This window comes from Parasteatoda tepidariorum, chromosome 2 (genome assembly GCF_043381705.1).
Source record: "Parasteatoda tepidariorum isolate YZ-2023 chromosome 2, CAS_Ptep_4.0, whole genome shotgun sequence".
NCBI classification, from domain to species: Eukaryota; Metazoa; Arthropoda; class Arachnida; order Araneae; family Theridiidae; genus Parasteatoda; species Parasteatoda tepidariorum.
In genome coordinates this window covers 78694624-78715699 of record NC_092205.1, presented here as the reverse complement: position 1 = coordinate 78715699, position 21076 = coordinate 78694624, and the positions used below count along the sequence as shown (strand labels likewise).

At 27.1% G+C, this 21076-nt stretch overlaps 1 protein-coding gene across 1 annotated transcript in view; it reads right to left on the bottom strand.

Moving 5' to 3' along the window:
• The window catches only part of LOC107439880 (integrator complex subunit 4), a 21521-nt gene extending 445 nt beyond the window's left edge, over positions 1-21076 (bottom strand). Inside the window, exons 1-18 of the mRNA XM_016052613.3 lie at positions 20726-21076; positions 19423-19569; positions 18168-18437; positions 17128-17295; positions 16908-17047; positions 13809-13926; positions 12673-12744; positions 12420-12594; positions 10568-10773; positions 7669-7811; positions 7212-7327; positions 5436-5569; positions 4704-4849; positions 3860-3953; positions 3556-3636; positions 2969-3153; positions 1296-1614; positions 639-759 (exon numbers count right to left, since the gene is read on the bottom strand). Of these exons, the coding sequence (XP_015908099.1) occupies positions 639-759; positions 1296-1614; positions 2969-3153; positions 3556-3636; positions 3860-3953; positions 4704-4849; positions 5436-5569; positions 7212-7327; positions 7669-7811; positions 10568-10773; positions 12420-12594; positions 12673-12744; positions 13809-13926; positions 16908-17047; positions 17128-17295; positions 18168-18437; positions 19423-19569; positions 20726-20779 (2689 nt within the window). The 5' untranslated portion in view covers positions 20780-21076. The remainder of the gene's footprint in view (positions 1-638; positions 760-1295; positions 1615-2968; positions 3154-3555; positions 3637-3859; positions 3954-4703; positions 4850-5435; positions 5570-7211; positions 7328-7668; positions 7812-10567; positions 10774-12419; positions 12595-12672; positions 12745-13808; positions 13927-16907; positions 17048-17127; positions 17296-18167; positions 18438-19422; positions 19570-20725) is intronic.

Sequence of the window (21076 nt, the reverse complement as noted above, 5' to 3'; positions counted from 1 at the left end):
ATAAGCTGCTGACAGTTATAACTGTCATAAATAAAATTTGTTTTTTTCTGATCGCTTACGTGATAGATTAAATAAATTTCAATTGTGGTAAACATATCAAAAACAACTGATCAAGGCACTTTTTTTTTCAGCTTTCCTCTTGTTTGATCCTGTAGATCCTTAATTCTAATATTGGAAAAAAATAAAAATTAATGAATATATTAAGTATGAATCAAAATATCATATAAATGTTGATATTCTGAAAGCATATATGGTACCTGCCAAGGTAAATTAAAAACTGAATAAATAATAACATTTAATATTGATATCTTAAAACCAATTCAAGATCAAATCATTCAAGGTCATTTTTGAAACCAATGGCCTAATAGCAATAAAAGAAAAGCATTTTTGCAACCGCCAGTTGTTAGCCTAGGGCTTTATGAAGGCTATGACTCCACGAATAATAAACCAGTGGTATGATAGTGACATTGTACACTTGTAATCTTTACTTCCCAGGGTAGCTAGTACCCACATATCTGAATTTAGGTAAGTTTCAGTTGCTCCTGATAATATCCTGATAATAGTTATATCCTACTTAGTTTATGTCATAAAAATAGATTTAGAAACAAAATTGAATAAATTATTAAAATTTTGCTTACCAGACCAAATACTGTGTGAAAGGAGGACTGATGTATATAACCTGTATTGCAATTCTCCCTGTTGTCGGAAGTCTGCTAATCGAGGTAGAATTAATTGAACTTGTTGGTCAGGATATTTGACCTAGAAATGAAAATATATGAATAAAATATTACATTTAAAAGTTAAGAAAATCATTGATTAAAAAAATATACATTTGAATCTAAAAAATTTTATCAATAAAGAAGTATAAAGTTGTTTTCTCAGAAAAAAAATTTTTTTTCATTTATCTTTTAAAGAAAAATTAAGAGTTAATATAGAAATAAATGACAATTTACATGGGATCGAATAACATAAATTGCGAGGGAAGTACGTCTGATCCCTTTAAATTATTGCATAAGTGTCCCAAACTGAGATTTTCCTACCTGTAAACTAGACTGAAAGCATTATGAACAAACATGGTCAGGTCACCTATTTTACAAAATCCTAATTAAATCTTATTTTTATAGTATCATCAGTTCTGAAAAAATAAAATGGAGTAATGTTTCAAATTTACTAAACTCCATATTATTTTATTTTCATGGCAATCAAATTGTATTTATTATATTGCCTGCAGAATAGTAATTTTTCCTTTTCTTGTCATAGGCAATTAATAACTTACACTAATTGTATATATTTACCTTTACTTTAACATTTTTCACATTCTCTACATTTTCAACTTCTGCATCCATTGTAATTCCAAGAACGAGTCCAGCGGTAAACTTGTGCACATTTTCAGAATCGGCAGCTGGTTCATGTATCACAGCGCTGGCTTGTTTTACCCTTGCAAGACCTTCAGGGCTGTCAACATTCAGTCGCAATGAGGGACATGGACAGGATTGCAATAATGGCTGCAGAACTCTGGCAACTGTTCCAGGTTTTGGGTCTTCCAGAGAATCCAAATCTCTAAATAGTGCAGATGTAAAACTGTCTGGGCTCAAACCCTGTTCCTCCTGAAATCTTAATTTGGAAAAACATCATTAGAAAAATAGAGGGGAAAAGATTACTTCCGTAGAATAGAAATTTTTTTTTTTTTAAAAAGTGATATGAATTGCCCCAAAAATCATAGAAAGCTTTTACCTGACTGATAAATCCATTTTATTTATCATCTGCTGCGTGATATTAGTAAAAAAGTTTCAAGTATAAGATATGTATCAAACTAAAATTTTCAAATATATATATGGCGGTGCATAGCCAAATCTTTCAACAAAAAATGAGCAGCTTTTAAGTACTTTTTAAACACTATATAAGTTAACAAAATGCAAAATAATTTTCTTTACATGATCATAATGAAATAACTAGTTTCTGACAAAGAACTCATTTTCCTGATTATATTAGCCATTATAAAAAGATCAAGAGATTTTTCGGTTTGATTTCAGAGGATGGAAGATGAAGAGTTGCACACGAAAGTGAAATAATCTCAACGAACTCGCAAGTATTTCATCAAACATGTAAAATGATTACCGTTCTCATACGCTATGGACCGACGATAAGCTGAAATAGATTGTAGTTGAATGAATTGTGAAAACGTTGAACAGAATAATGTGAAAAGCATGCTTTTGCATATTACGTGGAGAAAATCGATATGGTAAAGAAAAAAATATTTTTGAAAAGGGAAAATTAAGCACTTTTTAAATGAATAAAAAGATATAAACAAGAACAAAGATTAAAAAGGATGGAAAATAGATAAAGAAGAGATATGACTAAGAATGTCTGGAAGTAACAGATTCCAATATCTGCCTCAAGCTGATTTTTATTTTCACCATGTCTTTCCAAAACATAAATGTAAAGGACTTTCATGTTCCTTTTTATTAAATCTTTCACAGCTACTTATATTTTTATCAATAGAATCTGCATTTCTTTATTATTTCTTTTAACAAATTATAAACAATATTAACATGAATTACTTAAAAGGACGAAATATTGCATATTATACATTAAAAATTAGATTCTGCAAGTATAGTCGGTATTTGGCAGATTATGATAATTCAGAATCATGTTTTCAACAAAGTTTCCTTAACGAATTAATTACATAAACAAATAGATGCCAATGAAGTATTTCAGTAATAATAAGGGCAAATAATCATTTTAAAACAAACTATTTTCCAAATACGAAATAAGCAACTATTTCCACTTATTTCTGGGCAATTCAAAGGAACAGTTTTTACACTTTTAAAGCAATTAAGGTACATTAATTGAAAATTTATTCAAGAATATTTCGTTTTTATGTAGCATTAGTAGTTATACATAAATGAAAATGTGAACTTAGTTGAAGTTAACCTAAGAATCATTTTCTTTGTTTTGAAATAATTACCTTTGCAAAGAATCAACTTGTTCCAAAAAGGCTTCACAAGGTCCTAGAGCTGATGTATTACTTCCTCTTATTAAGACCATCAATTGTAAGGATAAAGCCCGAAGTCTTAACTGTCGTAAGCAAATGATTTCTTCACTATTCAATCCCAAGAACTGATGACTGAGACAAAATGAAAGTTGAAGTAGCTGAAAAAGAAGATAAAATTAAAAACAAGGATTTTATTGCTTTTAATTCAATTTAAAAAAATCTATGAAGAGAAAAAAAAATAGCTTAAAAAACATTTTTCCTCGCATTGCTGTAGACTAAAACATACTAAGAAATAAAATGTTGTGCATTTTATATTAAGAAAAAAAAACATTCTAAGTTAACTGAAAAATATCTTTAATAATACCCTTTACAAAAAATTTAAACTGTAATATTCAAAACAGTAAAAAAAGAAAAAGTTTAATTTAACTAATAAAATGCAAAAGTTTAAAATAAAGAACCCAAATACAGAAAATTATATAGGTAACATATACATAAGTTTTAATAATTATGCTTGAAAAATTTAAATTATTTTAAAATTAAAAAATATTGAATATATTCACCTTTTCAAGTGATGATTTGAGAGTACTGCTTTGCAAAGGTGACAACAATGATGGATTCAACCAGTTTTTGTTTGAAATAATCTGAAATATTTATTTGAAGAGAAAAGAATTTTGATTAAAAAGGTTTTTTTAAACATTATCAAATAAAATATTCTAAAAAATAATAAACGTTCATTAGTAATAAAAAGATTTAAAATTTTTCTAAAACAAAAAATGAGCCAAGTCATTTAAAGTGTAATAAAAAACAATTCATAATACTAAGAAAGTGTTATAAGTACAAAAGGAAATTATAAACTAAACTTACTTTAGCTAAAAGAAGTTGACATTGTATGTATAAAGCAGCACAATTGGCAGCTGCAGATAACTTAGGTTCAATAGCAGACAACTGCTTCAAATCCCTAAAATATTAATTTTCGGCATTAAGATATGATAAAACTAACAGTCACAACATAATCACGTTAAACTATCATTCAAAGAATTAGTACAACAATTAGGTAAAGAAAAAAAAAATGCAAAATAATTTTAAAAAATGAATAGTAACTAATTTTTGATTAAAATAGTAATTTTTTTCCAAAAGCACATCTAAAAGATTTCAAACCAAAATATTTATTGCATAAATTATTATTGTATGACAGTAGAAAAAAAAACCGAAACACACTAAGTTCGAATATGAAACAGTCTTAATTTAGAATAAAAATAAGTAAAAATTAAAATTTTCAGATTAAAATTTATTTATTCAAATATGAAGTTAAAAATAATTTTTAAGAAGAAATTCTAGTTATGTAATAAATTCAGTAATATTTATTGAAATACAAACAACTTTCAATTAAAAACAAATTTTAATTGAAAATTCTGGTAATAATTGATTTTGGGTATTTTAACAGCAACATTTATAAAATAATTTTCAAAATAATACAGGAAAAGAAATAAAATTCAAATAAGTCAGTTTTACAACATTAATGAAATTTCAGTTTTTTTTTTTCTTCCCCCTATAGCATTTTAGATAAAAATTGAACACAACTTCAAAAACATAAATTAGTAAACAAAATTAGTAACATAAAAATAGGCATATTTAGAAAATAAATTATCATTTAATGACTCAAAACTTTCATAATAATACAAGATTTTTACTAAAAGAATATAATTACTGTATAGAAGTTTCTAATATATTTTGTCTTGCTTTTGGATTACGGTGTTCAGCAGCCGCCACTCTTTCAAGAACTTGATTTAAGAACTTGCGTGAATGTTCATCAGATGATTCAATATCGATAGAACTCACTGATACATTAGAAAGCTAGAAAAATAATTGATAAGATGAACAAAAAAATACAAAGCTTAAAACTTTATTATCTCTTCATTTAAATACTTAGTAAAAATTGAATGTGAATCAATAGAAAGATTAAATAATTACTGATTATGAAGGAAATAATGCTGAATAGATTGTAAATCAAAATGTAAAAAATAGCAATGAAGTATAATGTCAATTTAAGTATTCTATTAATATCAATAAATAATACTTACATAAATAAAAAGACTAATATTCAAACAAACAATGCAACATTTAAACAATAATTCAGTAGGTAGATAAAATGAGTACCAAACATGCTTGGGAACTAAACACTTTGGGTAACGTGTTCCATTGACCATCCAATCGGAACATCTGCTCCTGCATCCCAGAACCCAAAATTCAGAAAACAGGGATGGGCACAGCAGACTCTGGCCCTCAATGGGCTGTTGCGCAACTGAGTTTTTTTTTTAATTAGCTGTTGCATCATATGTAATACTAACTTATGTAATTGAATCATTTTAATATTATTTTATAAAAATTGATACGCTAATAGTAAAATAAATTATGAATGAACTCTAAACTTTTACAATACCTTTAGATGAGGAACCAAGTGTGGCAAAGTGTCTTTTAAATAAGAATAATGTTTCTGAGTATATTCATCAAACAAAGAAAGCATGACATGACACTTTGAAGCAGCATTAAAAACAAGAATCAGATTGCATATATCTTCATAAATCAAGGGTAGCAAACCACAATTTCATTTTAAGTTCAAACATTTACATTTAAAGTAATAAGTTTATATTAATGATTAGTAAAATGAATAATAGCAGCGAACAAATTTTAAAGCTAATATAACTAATATTGCAGTTAAAAAAAATTATTTTGGTCAATGCATTGTCATTAATATAAAACATGTCATATTATATTTAATTTTAAAAATATTTATTAAAATAAAGCATTTTAATAATTTTTTAAAAAATACATATATTATAGAGCTAAAATTTAATATTTTAACTTTTATGTAGTTTAGTTAGCTAAGAATGAAAAGTGTCCAGATCACAGTCAGTTATCAGTCTATGGTGTCAAGGTGATAAAGGTTCGACAACTTTGAAACCAAGATAGTATTGTCCAAATACTTCTAGACCCATCAATTTGAAGTTGGAGTTGCTATTGGGGATAGATCCCCAGGGGCAGCTCCTTTGCAGGGTGATAATGATCAAGTAGCCACAAAAACCAATTAAATTAAGTATTACTTAATTCTATTTATACATTATGAGTTACCATCTCAACTGTGTTCTTTAAATGCCTATGTTCTTTAATTATAAGGTCTTACTTACTTATACAAGCAAGATCTTTTGTCATATTTTACAAAATCTTTACATAATTATACAAGATATTTAATTAAAATTGTCTTATCTATTTTTATCTGTACACAAATAAAAACTATGACATATAGTTACCTTTTTTATAGAGTTAAATATAGATATTTATGATATATTTCATAACAAAAAATACATAATAAATCATATAAGTGTTCATGATAAAAATAATATTACTCTAAATTATAGCATCGACCAGTTTATTAGTCAAAAGATATATTAAAATCTGCTCACAGTTTTAAAGTTAATGCTTACTATTAAATTAGATATAATAAGCTGTTTTATGTAATTAATTATAACTGCTATAGTTTGAAATTTTGTTGATGATTTTGGCTTTAATAAAACAATGTGATTCATAATAATGACATCAGAATTTTTACACCCAATTTGTAACACTGTAACATTAAAGGCGTAAGAAAATAAAAATTAGCTTGCTGTAAACTCTTCAACATAAAAATTTTAGGAGTCAATTAAATTTTACCAAATGTTTCAATTGTTCTTTCAGCCATCTAATTCTTTGAATCAACAAAATTTATTTAATTTCCTAGGATTATCTTGTGAGAAAAAAATATATATTTGCAATAGATAAAGCAAACCTTATAAAAATTAACTAATGCATGAACTATTCTGAAGCAATTACAATTTTAAACTTCTTTTGTTATTATTTAATTTCTAGTATTTTACTTTCCTTTTTTTTTTTTTTTTTTTTTNTTAAACTGTCGTTGAACAGCCGACCCAATTTTTGGGTTTACGACTTCTAATGTTCAACTCCGTAGCCTGTAATTTTGAACCCAATCCAGAAGACAAGAGAACTCCTGAATCTAAGGATATTTCACGTCAGCACTGTGTCACGTCAGCACGGTGCAAGCCTGTGGATTCGTATCGACCAGTCATTGGTGGTATTCGAAACCGATTCACCTCATTGGAAGGCGAACGCTATATCCCCTTAGCCTTCACGGCTCAATTTTTAGTATTTGTAAAAAGGATACATGCAGGGTCTTCAATATTTTGTTCAGTCATGTCAATGAAAGGATGAATGCTTAATAGCTCAGGAACTAAAGGCAATGTTAAGTAAGGGTGTCTCTCTCCAAGTTGCTGTAAGCACCTGAAGTCATTTTAAAGTTTACAGTATAAAATATACATAGAAATCATTACAGACATATACAAGAGCTTATATTTAACCTTTACATCCATACATATAAACAATAATTATTTGAATGCATCTTTTAAATTAACACTTTATGTTTAATGGACATCACACACTTAAATAAATAATAAAAATAACATAATAATTCATACTTTTAATAACAAACAAATATTTTCCTACTTTACTGTGTAAGAATATAATTTTTTTATTAGTAGGGAAATACATTTACTGTGATTTTATCAAACAAGTAAAAGACATAATATAAAAAATAAGCAAATTAAGAGTTATGAGAAATATACCTCCAAATAGATCTTTTATCCTGAGGGTATCGCATCAAATTTTTCAATAAACTATCTACACAAAACTTCAAGCACTCTTTTGTTGTTAAACGACAAGAAGCAAGCATAGTATGTAAAGCTTCTCTTAAATCCATTGAGAAATCCTGGAGAAGAAAGCAACAAAATAAATATTTATAGAATTTGATTACTAATATACAAATGTGCAAAAAGAAACAAACACATAAGGAAGAGGGGAAAAAAACATTGGAGAAAAAAAAGGTATTAAAAACAATATGACATTCAAAATTAAATCCAGACAAGGTTAGAAAAAGAAAGGTAAATTATTTTAAATGAAAACTTGAAAATTATATTAAGGGCACCAAACCATCTTAACATAAGTAATACATAATCTGAAATAATTCTGTTTGTGTAAAAGTATTCCCCAACTAGCCCGTTGAAGGAAGTTTAGAGGCTAAGTTCCAACTTATTTGAAACCAACAGCATGATGATGGTATTGTACACTGATTGGCGGTACTTCTCTGAATAACTGCTACTCATCGATCTGAAGTTGAGTAGTCTTCTAGCCACCATAGGGAATAGAACCTTGTTCCTACATAATAACAACTCAGTGCCTTAAGTACTGAGCCATTGTGGCTTGTTTGTATCCTTTACAAATTACATATGCAACGTATTTAAGGCTAACTATCCCTAGAGCACCACTTTGAGAAATCATCCTGAGATCACATTCCTTTTTTTCTCTCTCTATTGAGATGCAATTGTCCCTTAATAGTTATTATCTGGGCGTGATTTTAAAGACTAGAAAGTAGCAAATTGCTTGTTCAAAAAACAAATTACTAGTAGCTTCTGACGGTTGAGATTTTCAATCATTTTTCAGTCTTTTATTCACATGATTCAAATTTCGATATTTTTAATACAATGTTGTTGCGATACGTGAATTCCAAATTTGAGTAACTAACAACTGTTTGACTATCAACAATTTTGTTGTAAATCTACCTCATTTTTTGGAAGTTGTTTACGGATTTTCAATATTTTTAAAGATTATTTTAATACAATACTTCAACACCCGAATTTCAAATTCAACCAATCACTTTTCAAATGCTATATTGACTATTCCATTGTTAATCCCACGTCATTTTTCACTATTTTTTCAGAAATTTTTGTGGTTTTTTTCACATGGTTTTTCAAATTACAATATTTTTAAATTTCTAATATGAAGGTAGTACGACACATAAATTTCCAATTTGACTAATAACTTTTTGACGCGCCCAATTTACAACTAATCCGTAGTTAATTAATGTCCTTTTCTAATTTTTGCTTTTTCAGTAGTTATTACTGTCAGTTGTATTACTTACAACCTGGCAATTTCTCATTAATCTCTAATATTTTAAATACAAAATTAATAATATTGATGTAATGGTAATCGCACTTTTAAGTAATTAAATTTTCATACAAGGCAACATACATTAATATTTACCATTTAGTAATTGTTTCACTGCAATGAGGGACAGGGCAATTATTATGTTGAATTCTCTACATCACAAAATTTATTGCAATATTTGCTTTAGAAAATGTTAGTAAGAACCCTGATTTTACCAGTAGTATGTTTTATCACTAGCAAACTTTGCTGCTGATTTTAAAAAATTCTCTGGTTATTATAAAACCTGTCCAATGTTGATTCTTCACTGTTATTAACAATGAATATAAGATGCAACAACATATGTATAATTGTGGCACAAATATAATGTATGGAAACACTACAAAAAAATTAATTGATGGCAATGTTATTTTTAATATTAAACTATTAATTATATTGTGAATACTTTCATATCATACACATAACATATAAATATTTAAATTTATGCACTATAAGTGATAATATGAAACATAATATTTAACATAAGCAAAACTTGTAGAAAAACAAATTTTTGACCAAAATTTATAGTATAAATTTAGTCAGTAAAAAATTAAGAGTATATATAATTAAATTAAAACTTCGGAAGAAGAATGTGCCAAATAAATTTAAGAAATAAATTTTATTTGATTCTGTTACAGGTGAAAAAATACTTAATATTTTCATGGAATTTACTTAGCTTACAACCTTCAATTTTTTTACAATAATATGCAAGATAATAATATATGCTACAATAATATCCCTGAATAAGCATGCACCACAAAATAATAGCATATTTATGCTAATGTAACTTATATTTAGATTATTATCAGTGATAATTTATAGTTTTTCAACTGCTTTCATGTTGTATTACAGTTTTTAAAAAAATTCAAACAAATTATGAAAACTGAATAACAAGCTAATAAAATTATCTTAATATTGTTAGGGATAGTAAGTCATTCTGAAACAACAAACAGATATAAGTGCAAAACTAAAATTAATTGGCATCATAATTTTTAAAAGATGTTAATCTAACAAAGATTTAAAATTAGATAATAGAAAAAAAACAATCACTGGCTTTATTCCTGAAAAAAAAGTCATTTTCTTTAAGACATTTAATTTTTAAGTCGCACAAATTAGTGGCTTACTTGATGTCATGAGTACTTGATAAAAGTGAAAATTATAAACTCTGATTAGCATTGTTCTTTATAAAAATTTACCAAAATTGTAGAGATGCAAAAATAAACTTAAACAAACCTACTTAAACTTAAATAAATAAAATTGAATAATTCTAATTTATAAATGAATCTTGAATGTAAACTAATTATGCTCAATTTTACACAATACGTCTTATCATTTATACAGTACTAATAGATATATAATTTTAAAAATTATTTTAGTACTTTCATAGAAATAAAAACAGGTAAGTTTTCGTAATAAAAGTAAAAGAAATAGCTGCCAATGTAAAGAAACCTAAAGAAAAAAGATCAATGAACTACTTTTACGCACCTCTAACACCACTAAAATTGTTTTCAGCTGGTCCTCCCTCAACATAATATGGAGACTTATTTTTTGAAGACAGTGAATAGCTTTAAGGCATACTTCTTCAGTTTCATCATTGAACATGTCGACAAGAAAATCCAGGGAAATTGAAGCGAATGATGGAAAATAAGTAGCCAGCTTACAGAATGAATCCAAAGTCGCAGTTCGGACCTCTAGATTTTAATGAAATAATATACTTGAGTTATTCTAAATTTATCGCTAATCTAGATTCAGAATTAATAAAAAAACATAATAATATTCATAGAAAAATCAGCAAAATTCTCTGAGCATCAAACTCCCAATACATTTGANTTATGATAACCAGTGTACTTGAGTTATTCCAAATTTATCGCTAATCTAGATTCAGAATTAATAAAAAAACATAATAATATTCATAGAAAAATCAGCAAAATTCTCTGAGCATCAAACTCCCAATACATTTGAATGAAAATTTCTCATTTTATTAGTAGGTAATGTCCCTGCAAATAAGCAAAATAATTAAAATAAACAGTAATAAGTTCAATAAATATGCTTACAAATTAAATACAAAAAATTGTGGAAAAAGGAATAATTATTGTACATGGAAACATTTAGAGAAAACAAGGACACAGATTGCAGTTCACAACAACACAAACTAAATCAATTTTGACATAATTTTTTAAATAATAAGAGTTAATGAATAAAAATTTAACTTAATAATAATCACAAAATTATAAAATTCTACATCCAGGATAAAGATATATTTTCATCAGGTATTTGGAACTTTAATACTTGAAAATTACTAGTTCATTTATGCTACTACTAGTTCAAGAATGCATAAAACACTGTAAGGCTTAAACTATAAATTATAACAATTCTTCGTAAAAATGTACCCTATGTCTTAATATTATCCTTAAAGTTTTACAAAAATCAGTAAGTTGACATATAAATTGGTAATAAAGTTGGGCATTCATTGATCATGAAATATCAAACATTATAGACAGTGACATCAATATTAATAATTTTGTGCCAATTAAACAAAATATAATTAAAACTATTACCTTATTATTATTTTTATTAATCAAAATCTATACTACAATGTAATTTAATATGTTATATACGATTAATAGGAACTTTTCTCTCATATTTTCGTTACATTCAAACATGTTTTTAAAAACAGTACTTCAAATAACGCTGAGAAAAAATAAGAAAAGGTAAGATGCAGCATAATCTTAACTTTAATTCAAGATTTGGATTCAAGAGTATTTTAAAAAATAAAACAAGATGAAAACCTTTAAAACATGCCATAAAGCTTCAAAGTTAAAGAAACCAGAACATCATCTGCGTCGGATTCGATAAAATTAGCAGTGTTGTCATACGGATCCCGCTCTGCAAAGGATTCTGCTTTATCCTCATCAGAGTAGTCCAAAAAACAAACCATTAATTTCTGAACTCGAGACTTTAAGAATTATCATTCATCAATATACATGAGATATATATAAAAAAATGTATTGAACTTTTAAAGCGATAATTTTAAATTAAAACATATTTAAAAATCCTTATTTCACATAATCCTCTACTCTTTCAATTCTACAAATCTCTACAATTATCACAGCATATAGACATATAAAAATTATGTTAAGGTAGGAGTTTCAACAAATTATACCCAATTAATCACACTGATCAAACTTCATTGACAATTATAAATAATACGATTAATGTGCATAAGTGATCACATTTACCAAAATAAATTTTTCCTGTTAATAATCACCAATTATTATTACTACTTACAGCCAGAATTATTATTACCAAAACATATAAACTAATTAGTGTAATATACCTTGCAATTCATCTTCAAAGCCATGAACAAATGCTCCACAAGCTCCTGAACTCATAAGACTAACATTATCATCTTCAATATCTTCTTTTGAAACTTCAGTATACATTTTTTTACCAGATGACCACTCAGTATTTTCATTGTTTTCTTTATTTCCTTCAAAACCAGGTTTCTTTTTCTAAAAGGATTTTGAAATACATTTAGTACTTATATTTTAAACTAGAAAAATTCAGTTAATATATTTATGTTTACATACTCTTAATGTGGATAAAAGTTTCTTATCCAGAGTTTGGTTAAGAAACTCTAAGCTGACTTCTCTAAATCCACCCTGCAAAATAATTTCTTATTTTTAATTGAATACCACACAAAATAAAATAACTGTAGTAGCATAGAAAATATAAAGACAAGCAACATGTTCACAATAAATTAGAAAAAAATACCTAATATTTTACCATTTTCCTTGTAATCACTAACTTTTAATCCATCTTCATTGTCTATCATTACATTTTATTTAACCAAAAGAAAAAAGGCTACAGTTTAAAAAAAAAAGTAATTTCATATCCTGTAAAATATTTTGAAAGATAAATTATTTAACTCAGGCCTAAAAAAGCTTATTTCTTACATCAAAATAATTGCATATTAACAAGAACTAATTTAGAACAAGAATAATTTTTTTTTAAATATTACATTTAAAAAAAAAAAAATTTGTTCAGTAAAGAGTTAATTCACGTGTGATCAATATCAAACTCTGAAATCTGAAAATTTAAACCAATATAAAACATAAAGAAAGTAACTTTTTTCTAAAAGAACTAATAAGCACTAATTATAAAATTGAGAGCAGTTTCATAACTGCTATAATTTTGCCAATGCCAATAAAATAGTGGACAGATAAATATATTGAAAAGCTAAATAACAGATAAAAAATTGTTTAAGGAAACACTTATTTTAATTTCCATTCAAAATTATAATAAAGAAGTTCCATGACAAACAACACAAGTCAACCGTAGTGATACCTCAAGGAAGCTTGACCATATTTAAAGAAGCTTTTTTAGATCATCCCAATAAAATCTTAAAGTTTAAAAAAACCAGAAGGATCAAGAGCTAGTAGAAGACCATTAATTAAATGGTCAAATGACATTAAATTTTACTCTTAAGTTATAAAATTAAAAATTGGATGCTGCAGGCAAAAGATGCTGGAAACAACATACGGCAGAGGCAACCAAGATCGCAAGGACCTGTTGTGCTTGCGAAGATATATAGCTTTCTACTTTCTTAAATTCAATTTTAAAAGAAAATTGTCAAATAAAATTAAAAAGTCTTTCTGCTAAATACATAAAGTTTTTCATGACTGAAATTACTAAAAATAAATTAAAATTGGTCAAAATTACGCACCAATAAAGATGCAGCAAGTACACGAACATTCGTAGAAGGATCAGTAATCATAGTACAGATTTTGGCAAAGGCATCATCAGCTAAACGTATTTGTTCTTCGGGACTCACAGATACTAACCTAGAAAAAAATATATATTTTATATTTGAAAATCAATAATACATACATTTAAAAAATATATATACAGTCGAACTCGTTTATAACGAGCACAAAGGGACCGTAACATGTACTCGTTAAATCCGAGTGCTCGTAATAAACGGGTCCTTAAGGCAGGCGTGCAAATAAAAGTTGGGGGGGCTTGGGAGGTAAAATGATTAAGTTTACTTAAAATTTAATTAATACTTACTTACCTTAATTACATTAATTAATACTTACTTACCTTAATTACATTAATTAATACTTACTTACCTTAATTACATTAATTAATACTTACTTACCTTAATTACATTAATTAATACTTACTTACCTTAATTACATTAATTAATACTTACTTACCTTAATTACATTAATTAATACTTACTTACCTTAATTACATTAATTAATACTTACTTACCTTAATTACATTAATTAATACTTACTTACCTTAATTACATTAATTAATACTTACTTACCTTAATTACATTAATTAATACTTACTTACCTTAATTACATTAATTAATACTTACTTACCTTAATTACATTAATTAATACTTACTTACCTTAATTACATTAATTAATACTTACTTACCTTAATTACATTAATTAATACTTACTTACCTTAATTACATTAATTAATACTTACTTACCTTAATTACATTAATTAATACTTACTTACCTTAATTACATTAATTAATACTTACTTACCTTAATTACATTAATTANTTCTTGATTGGCCTTATTTTTTAGAGTTAATTTAAGAATATGTTTTTCCAGGAAATATTATTCTGAGCATTGAAATGTTAGTTTCAGTGTTGCTATGCTGCTAAAAGATTTTGCTATTTGGCCCCAAGTGTACTGTCCTCAATCGATTTTTTTTTCTCTTTTTTTGCCGAATATTCATTTTTTGACCAAATCGCAATTCATTCCCACATTCGACCAAATCATATTAGTTGTGGAAAAAATAACCAGGCTTTACGATAAAACTGTACCGAAATACCGTATCAAAAAGTGATTATTTAATTGTGCGATTAACAATCACGTATCTTAGTAACATCATAGTTAAATAAAGGGATCATCAAAGTCATGTGGAAAAGTATAGAAATAATAGGTGGGAAATTACTTATATTTATGCTGAATTGAGCACGAATAAAGCTTGTCAAATTCACGACTTAAAATTTGCATGTCGTAATAGAATAATTGAAATTTTTTATGATACGTGGGAACGCATAGCAATAACTGCCGAAAAATATTGTTGAAAAAAAGAATTTCAAATTTAAAAAAAAAATCACTTAGATTTAAGATGAAATCGTCACAAATAAAGTGCACCAAAAAGTGATTATTGAAATGGGCGTTCTAAAACTCGCGTCGTAATAAAAATTCGAGATTTTCGAAATCACGTAGAAAAGTGGAAATAACTGTTTAAAAAAATCATTTATATTTACCATAAAATCGGCTTAAAGAAAGCGCGTTAAACGTACATTTACTAAAGAATCTGCTAAAATTGATTGTGTCAAAACGTGATGACTTAAAAGTGCGATTAAAAATTCCCATTTTTAAAATTTTTTTATTGTGTTTAGAAGCTCTCGCGGGCCGCACTTCAATAGTCGAAGGGCCGCATTTGGCCCGCAGGTTGTGCACCCCTATGGTGGCGTTAAAAACCACGTGAGAGAGCTTGGGAACAAAACAGAAAGAACGAGAAAGATCCGCGGGTGTTTTATAAAAAGGGCCGCCGGCAGTATTGGAAAAATTCAAGGACCTATCAAGTTTTTCAAGGACCTAAGACGTTTTTCAAGCACTTTCAAGGACCAAAAAAAAATTCAAGGACTTTCAAGGACTCTCAAGGACCGTGGGAACCCTGTAACCCCTTCCCCCCAACGAACTAAGAATATCCAAATTGTTCAGCAAATTTTTCAGCTTGCACTTTTAGAATTGGTCCACTCACAGGTAAATCAGCACTACGTTGCACCTTCATCCATTTCAATAACACTGCGTCCAAATCCTTTTTCGAACACTTCTTCAGTCGTTTACAGTCTGTTTTATTTTGGTCGTATGCATTCATTAGGTTGCCTTTGTTTTTTAGCAGTGTGGAAACAGTAGATGAAAACAATCCATACCTTTTGCAGATTTCGACTTTTTTAACACCGTCATCCAACTTCCGTAAATTTTTTACTTTTTCGTCAACCGATAAAGCTTTAAATTAGACCAATAAGGGCAATTAAGTTTCAGTTCGCGGTTTGTTTTTTTTAAATTTCTCACGCATTTCTTATCATTTTGAAAAAAAGATGAGACAGTAAGACTAGAAAAATGAGAAAAAAGATTGCAAGACAGAAAAATTTCGCTCGCTAAAACCGGATTTTGCTCGTTAAAAGCGACTTCTGTTCCATAGACTTAACATTGATCCAACCAAATATTCTCGTTTCCCTCGGTAAATCCGAGTTCTCGTTAAATCCGAGCTCGTTATAAACGAGTTCGACTGTATTACATTTTAAAAAACAATTTTTTGAAAAAAATTAAGAGACAACATGAAATTTATTAAGTTATAAATATTTTTTATCCCTAGGAAAAATTGAATAAATGTTTTTTAAGTGCACTAAGAAATTTTTAAAAATAAATTTAGGTCCATTAAAACTTAATGTAATGTATAACAATATCAAAAGACTTTGGAATCATATTTGTTGTATAAAAACTATAACTATAAACTCAACACATTGCTGTAAGATGATTTAGTACTTAAAGATTATTTTGATTCATAATTAATTTAAAAACAAAAGTTTAAAACTAGAAATTAAGAATTAAAAAATAAAAATTATTTTCTTTTGAGTAAAATTTTTAATTACAACCTAGATAAAAATAACAAATGAAGTAAAATAAAATAATGAACACTGCAGGCATACAAAGCAGAATTACTGCCAACAATGTTAATTAATTAGAAACAAATGTCAATTAATTATAAACAAACTTACTTTTCAGAATGCAAATGACTAATGACATCAATTAATTTGAGAGCTGCCATTCTGACACACTCATAATCATCAGTGAGGGCTTCACAAACAACCTCATACAAACTAGAATCTAATTTTAAGCCTCGATCATGAAGTTGTAACTGAAATATAATCAATAGTTTTTAAGTATAAGACTTTCAGTTTAAAAAGAATAAGAAAGCATATTCATTATGATACATACTAAAGCATTTAAAGCTTCTGTTCGAACCCTTGGTTCATGATCATGGCTGTACTCGGCAAGCAGTTGAAGCGTATTTTGGAAAGATTCCGATTTATCGTCTAGGGCAATAAAATCTCCAATGACAGCTAAAGCCGCACATTTCACTTCATGACTTCGATTGTTAAGGTACTATGAATAAATGTAAGTTAAGCTATTTAAACACTTAACAATATAAAACCATAATTTGTAAGGGAAATGTACAAACTTATCACAATATGTAATTAATATAATAATTATAAATTAAAAAAAAAAGCATGAAAACATAACTAGGTAATAAATTTTCACTATTAATAATTCATATGAAACTTACAGATTGAGAAATTATATGGAGTTAAATACATAGCCTTTTTTTCTTTCAAAAGTCTACAACCAAGTAAATTTTTTTCTTAAATAAATAATAAAAAACATAGGTTAGGTATTTTGTCCTTTTTGAATAATCAATAACTTTTGAGTATAATCTAACCTAGTTAAAAAAAACTTTTGACAAATTATGTTTGAAAGAATTGACTAAAATTCACCTAATCTATTAAAAAATATTATAAAAAACTAACTTTAATTTTTATTTTTTTAATTTGTATGAATGTTACTCTGGTTCAACAATAAAACATATTTTCAAAAGCAGACATTGAACTAAGCTCAACAGAACAATCTCTTACCACTATTAATGATATTATAATTTTGAAAAACTATAATTTTGAAAATCATGACTTAGTATTAGAATAACATAAAAGATACAATCTGTAGAAAAAGTCTTTTATTAAAGGCAGATGTGATCAATATTAATAATACTTTTAAGACTTTGATACTGAAAAAAAAAGAAACTTTTCTTCTCTGAATTATCAGAAAAAAATTTAACTAATTTCGAACAGCCAATTATAATTTTTTCTGAACTACGCAAAAATATCTATTGAATTCTTAACAATTTTCTCAGTTAAATTTTGTACACCATTTCAAATAGACATTAAAATACACAATATAGAATTTGAAAAGAATAATAATACCTTTGAAGCTAGTTGAAATATTTGCAAATGAAGTTTATCATCTTTTTCCAGTTTTTTTATTCGTAAGAATGTTGAAAGCAAAACTGCTAAAACTTTATGAGATGACTCTCCCTTCATTAAAGGTTGTAAATCATCGAACAATGTATATGCTTCAATTAGGTTTGCTTGTACCATTTGGGAAAGAATGTTTACTAATTTCACACGTACGGCAGGTTCAGGTTCTTTTAAGTAATGATCTAGCAAAGTGTTGTACAAAGGAATGGCATCTACCTATACCAAAACAGAGAACAATATAACATTAAGAAAACAATGTAAACATGCATAACTACACAAATCATATTTCTCAAAACAATCAATAATTTTTTTTCCAATTCAGCAAGGCGAGAGTGAACACAAACAAGAACTGATAACAAGTAAAGCACAAACAAATAAAACTGAACAATAAAAGAAAGGAAACTGTCAAGGAGTTAAACTAAAGTTTCCTAGCTTCTAAATAGCAGGAGCAAATAGATTCTTGCTTCAGAGATAGGGGAAGGAATCTAAACTTATAAACAGGTTGCTGCAGTAAAGAAAGCATGCAGGTTGTTGCTGATTTAAAGTCTGTAAAAGGTGAGTAAAGATGCAAAATTAAAAAGTCATCATTGAGAAAAATCAATCAATCATAGTTAGATTAATTTACACCACATTTTCAAAAAATTTAAATTTCATTTAAGTTTATATTTTTAGTTTGCTTTTATGCCCGACAACTGATTGACAATTTTTCAACCTGCTAAATAGCAAAAGTTCAATCAACACTATAAAAAAAGTTAAATGCCCCGTAGTACCAAAACATTAAATTTCTACATGAATCAACCAAGTCAATGGGCTATCCATTTAAATATTACATACCCTCACAAAATGTTAAAATTCATGGATCAATTTTTGTGTTAAATAAGAAGGAATGTTTAAATGTGAATAAGCAAAAATAGTAGACTGACTTTTTGTAACTATGTAAAGAATCTGAAAATCTTCACCTGGAAGAAAAGTTTTTACAGGTATTATAATAAATAAAAGAAAATCTCTAATTTTAAATGAAAATTGCTTAAAAAATATTTCCTTTTTTTGGAAGTTTTTAAAGATAATCTATAAAATTGATTTATCAATTTTTATCTTTATTTAATTTTGCAAATATATTTGGGGTTTAAGATAGGTGCTTTCAGTTTGAAATATACCATTTTCAATAAAGCAACAAACACAAAATTTAATAAATTCCAACCTCTCCTTTAATGGCTTCTTCAACTTGCAAGAGAACAATCATAGCAGCACTAGAAGTAGTTCCCTTCAGCAGGTCTAGATCAAGTTCAGGTTGGTAAGAAGTTTTCTTCATCAAACGTAAGTGCTTAGCTGGTTTTTTAGGAGCTTCCTATAGAGCATATTTTTATATTAACTATTACATATCATGTATAGATAAATTGTATTATTATCATAGCATTTTAAAAATTATTAGCACTACTTAATAGGAATTAATTTATTATATTGTTATGCAATGCATGTGAAAAGATAAAGAAACATTTTCATTGAAAATATCAATAAGTTGTGCATGATTTTTTTTTCTTTACATATCATGATTTATATAATTAAAATTATCATGATTCAAATCATGAAAACCTCACTTATAAATTTTTCAGAAAAATTTCCATGTAGTGATCTACGACAAAATAATCACCAAGTCTCAGTAACTTTCAGGCAGTGCCCCACTAGAAACTAAAATAAAAAACATGACAGAAAGGGAACATCTAGAAAAGTATAACTAGCAACCACCCCAAGGCAAACCATTACATATTTTTTTTTTTAAATTGCAACTTAAAATACATTTGGCATCTTGGCAATTAAAATTGGTGTGAAACATCACAATGCGGAAATATTCCTTTATTGCCAGATATTAATAGAAACATTTAAAAATTTTAGGTATGATTGCTCGAATGTAGCTACTACTACAACTTGTACACTTTCAGATTCTCCCGTTCTGTGAATAACAGGAACTGAATTTAGAGCCAAGAAAAAGAACAGTATGGAACACAAAATATCTTTCAATATATTTTATTAAATCTCAATTTATAGTGTTTCACTAAAAATTTAATAATAAACATATTCATTAGTTAGTTAAAGAAAGATTTTACCCTTATAAATGAACAAACATTTAATTTGGCAATGTGTTTTGGAATGACCTGTTGTACATAAAATTAAAAAATGGATACTCTATAAAAAAAATTATAAATTAATTTGTAAAATTCACCAATAAATAATTCTGCAATTAAGAAATGAAAGTAAGATTTAAATTTCTGTTTTCACTTTATAAAATCATAACATCTCAATTAGCAAAATCATTGTTCAAGCTTTTGAATTGTTTATTTAGAAATGCTTTTTGCTTTATTTTTCAAGAATAGTTTCCTAATTTGAAGTCTTAATATATATGATTACAACTTCATAATTTGATTGAATGAACTGTTGGATTTATTTAGTGGTTAAGGAAATAATTTATAAAAACCTAGAATTAGATTTGTATATAATATAATTACCTGTAAAACCATGCTGAACTCAGCTAAAGCACGTTTCTTTAACACGGCAGTCATATTTTACAAATGATCAAAATTCTCTTGAAGTACTTTATTTTATTCTGCCGTTTTGCGCTTTGTTTACATTTTGTAAAGTAGAAACAATTATACAAAATCGGCTTGCTACTCGAGTGATACTATAAAATTCGATATCCGAAAATTCTACTTTATTCCGCTTCTTTCAAACGATTGGTGAAAGAAAACTTATTATAATTTCATCATAATTTAAAGTAGTAGAATTTTTAGCCGTTTCTTTGACCAAAATGACACAAGAAATGAAATCACTGAATTTTAATCAACTTTATTTTTCACTGT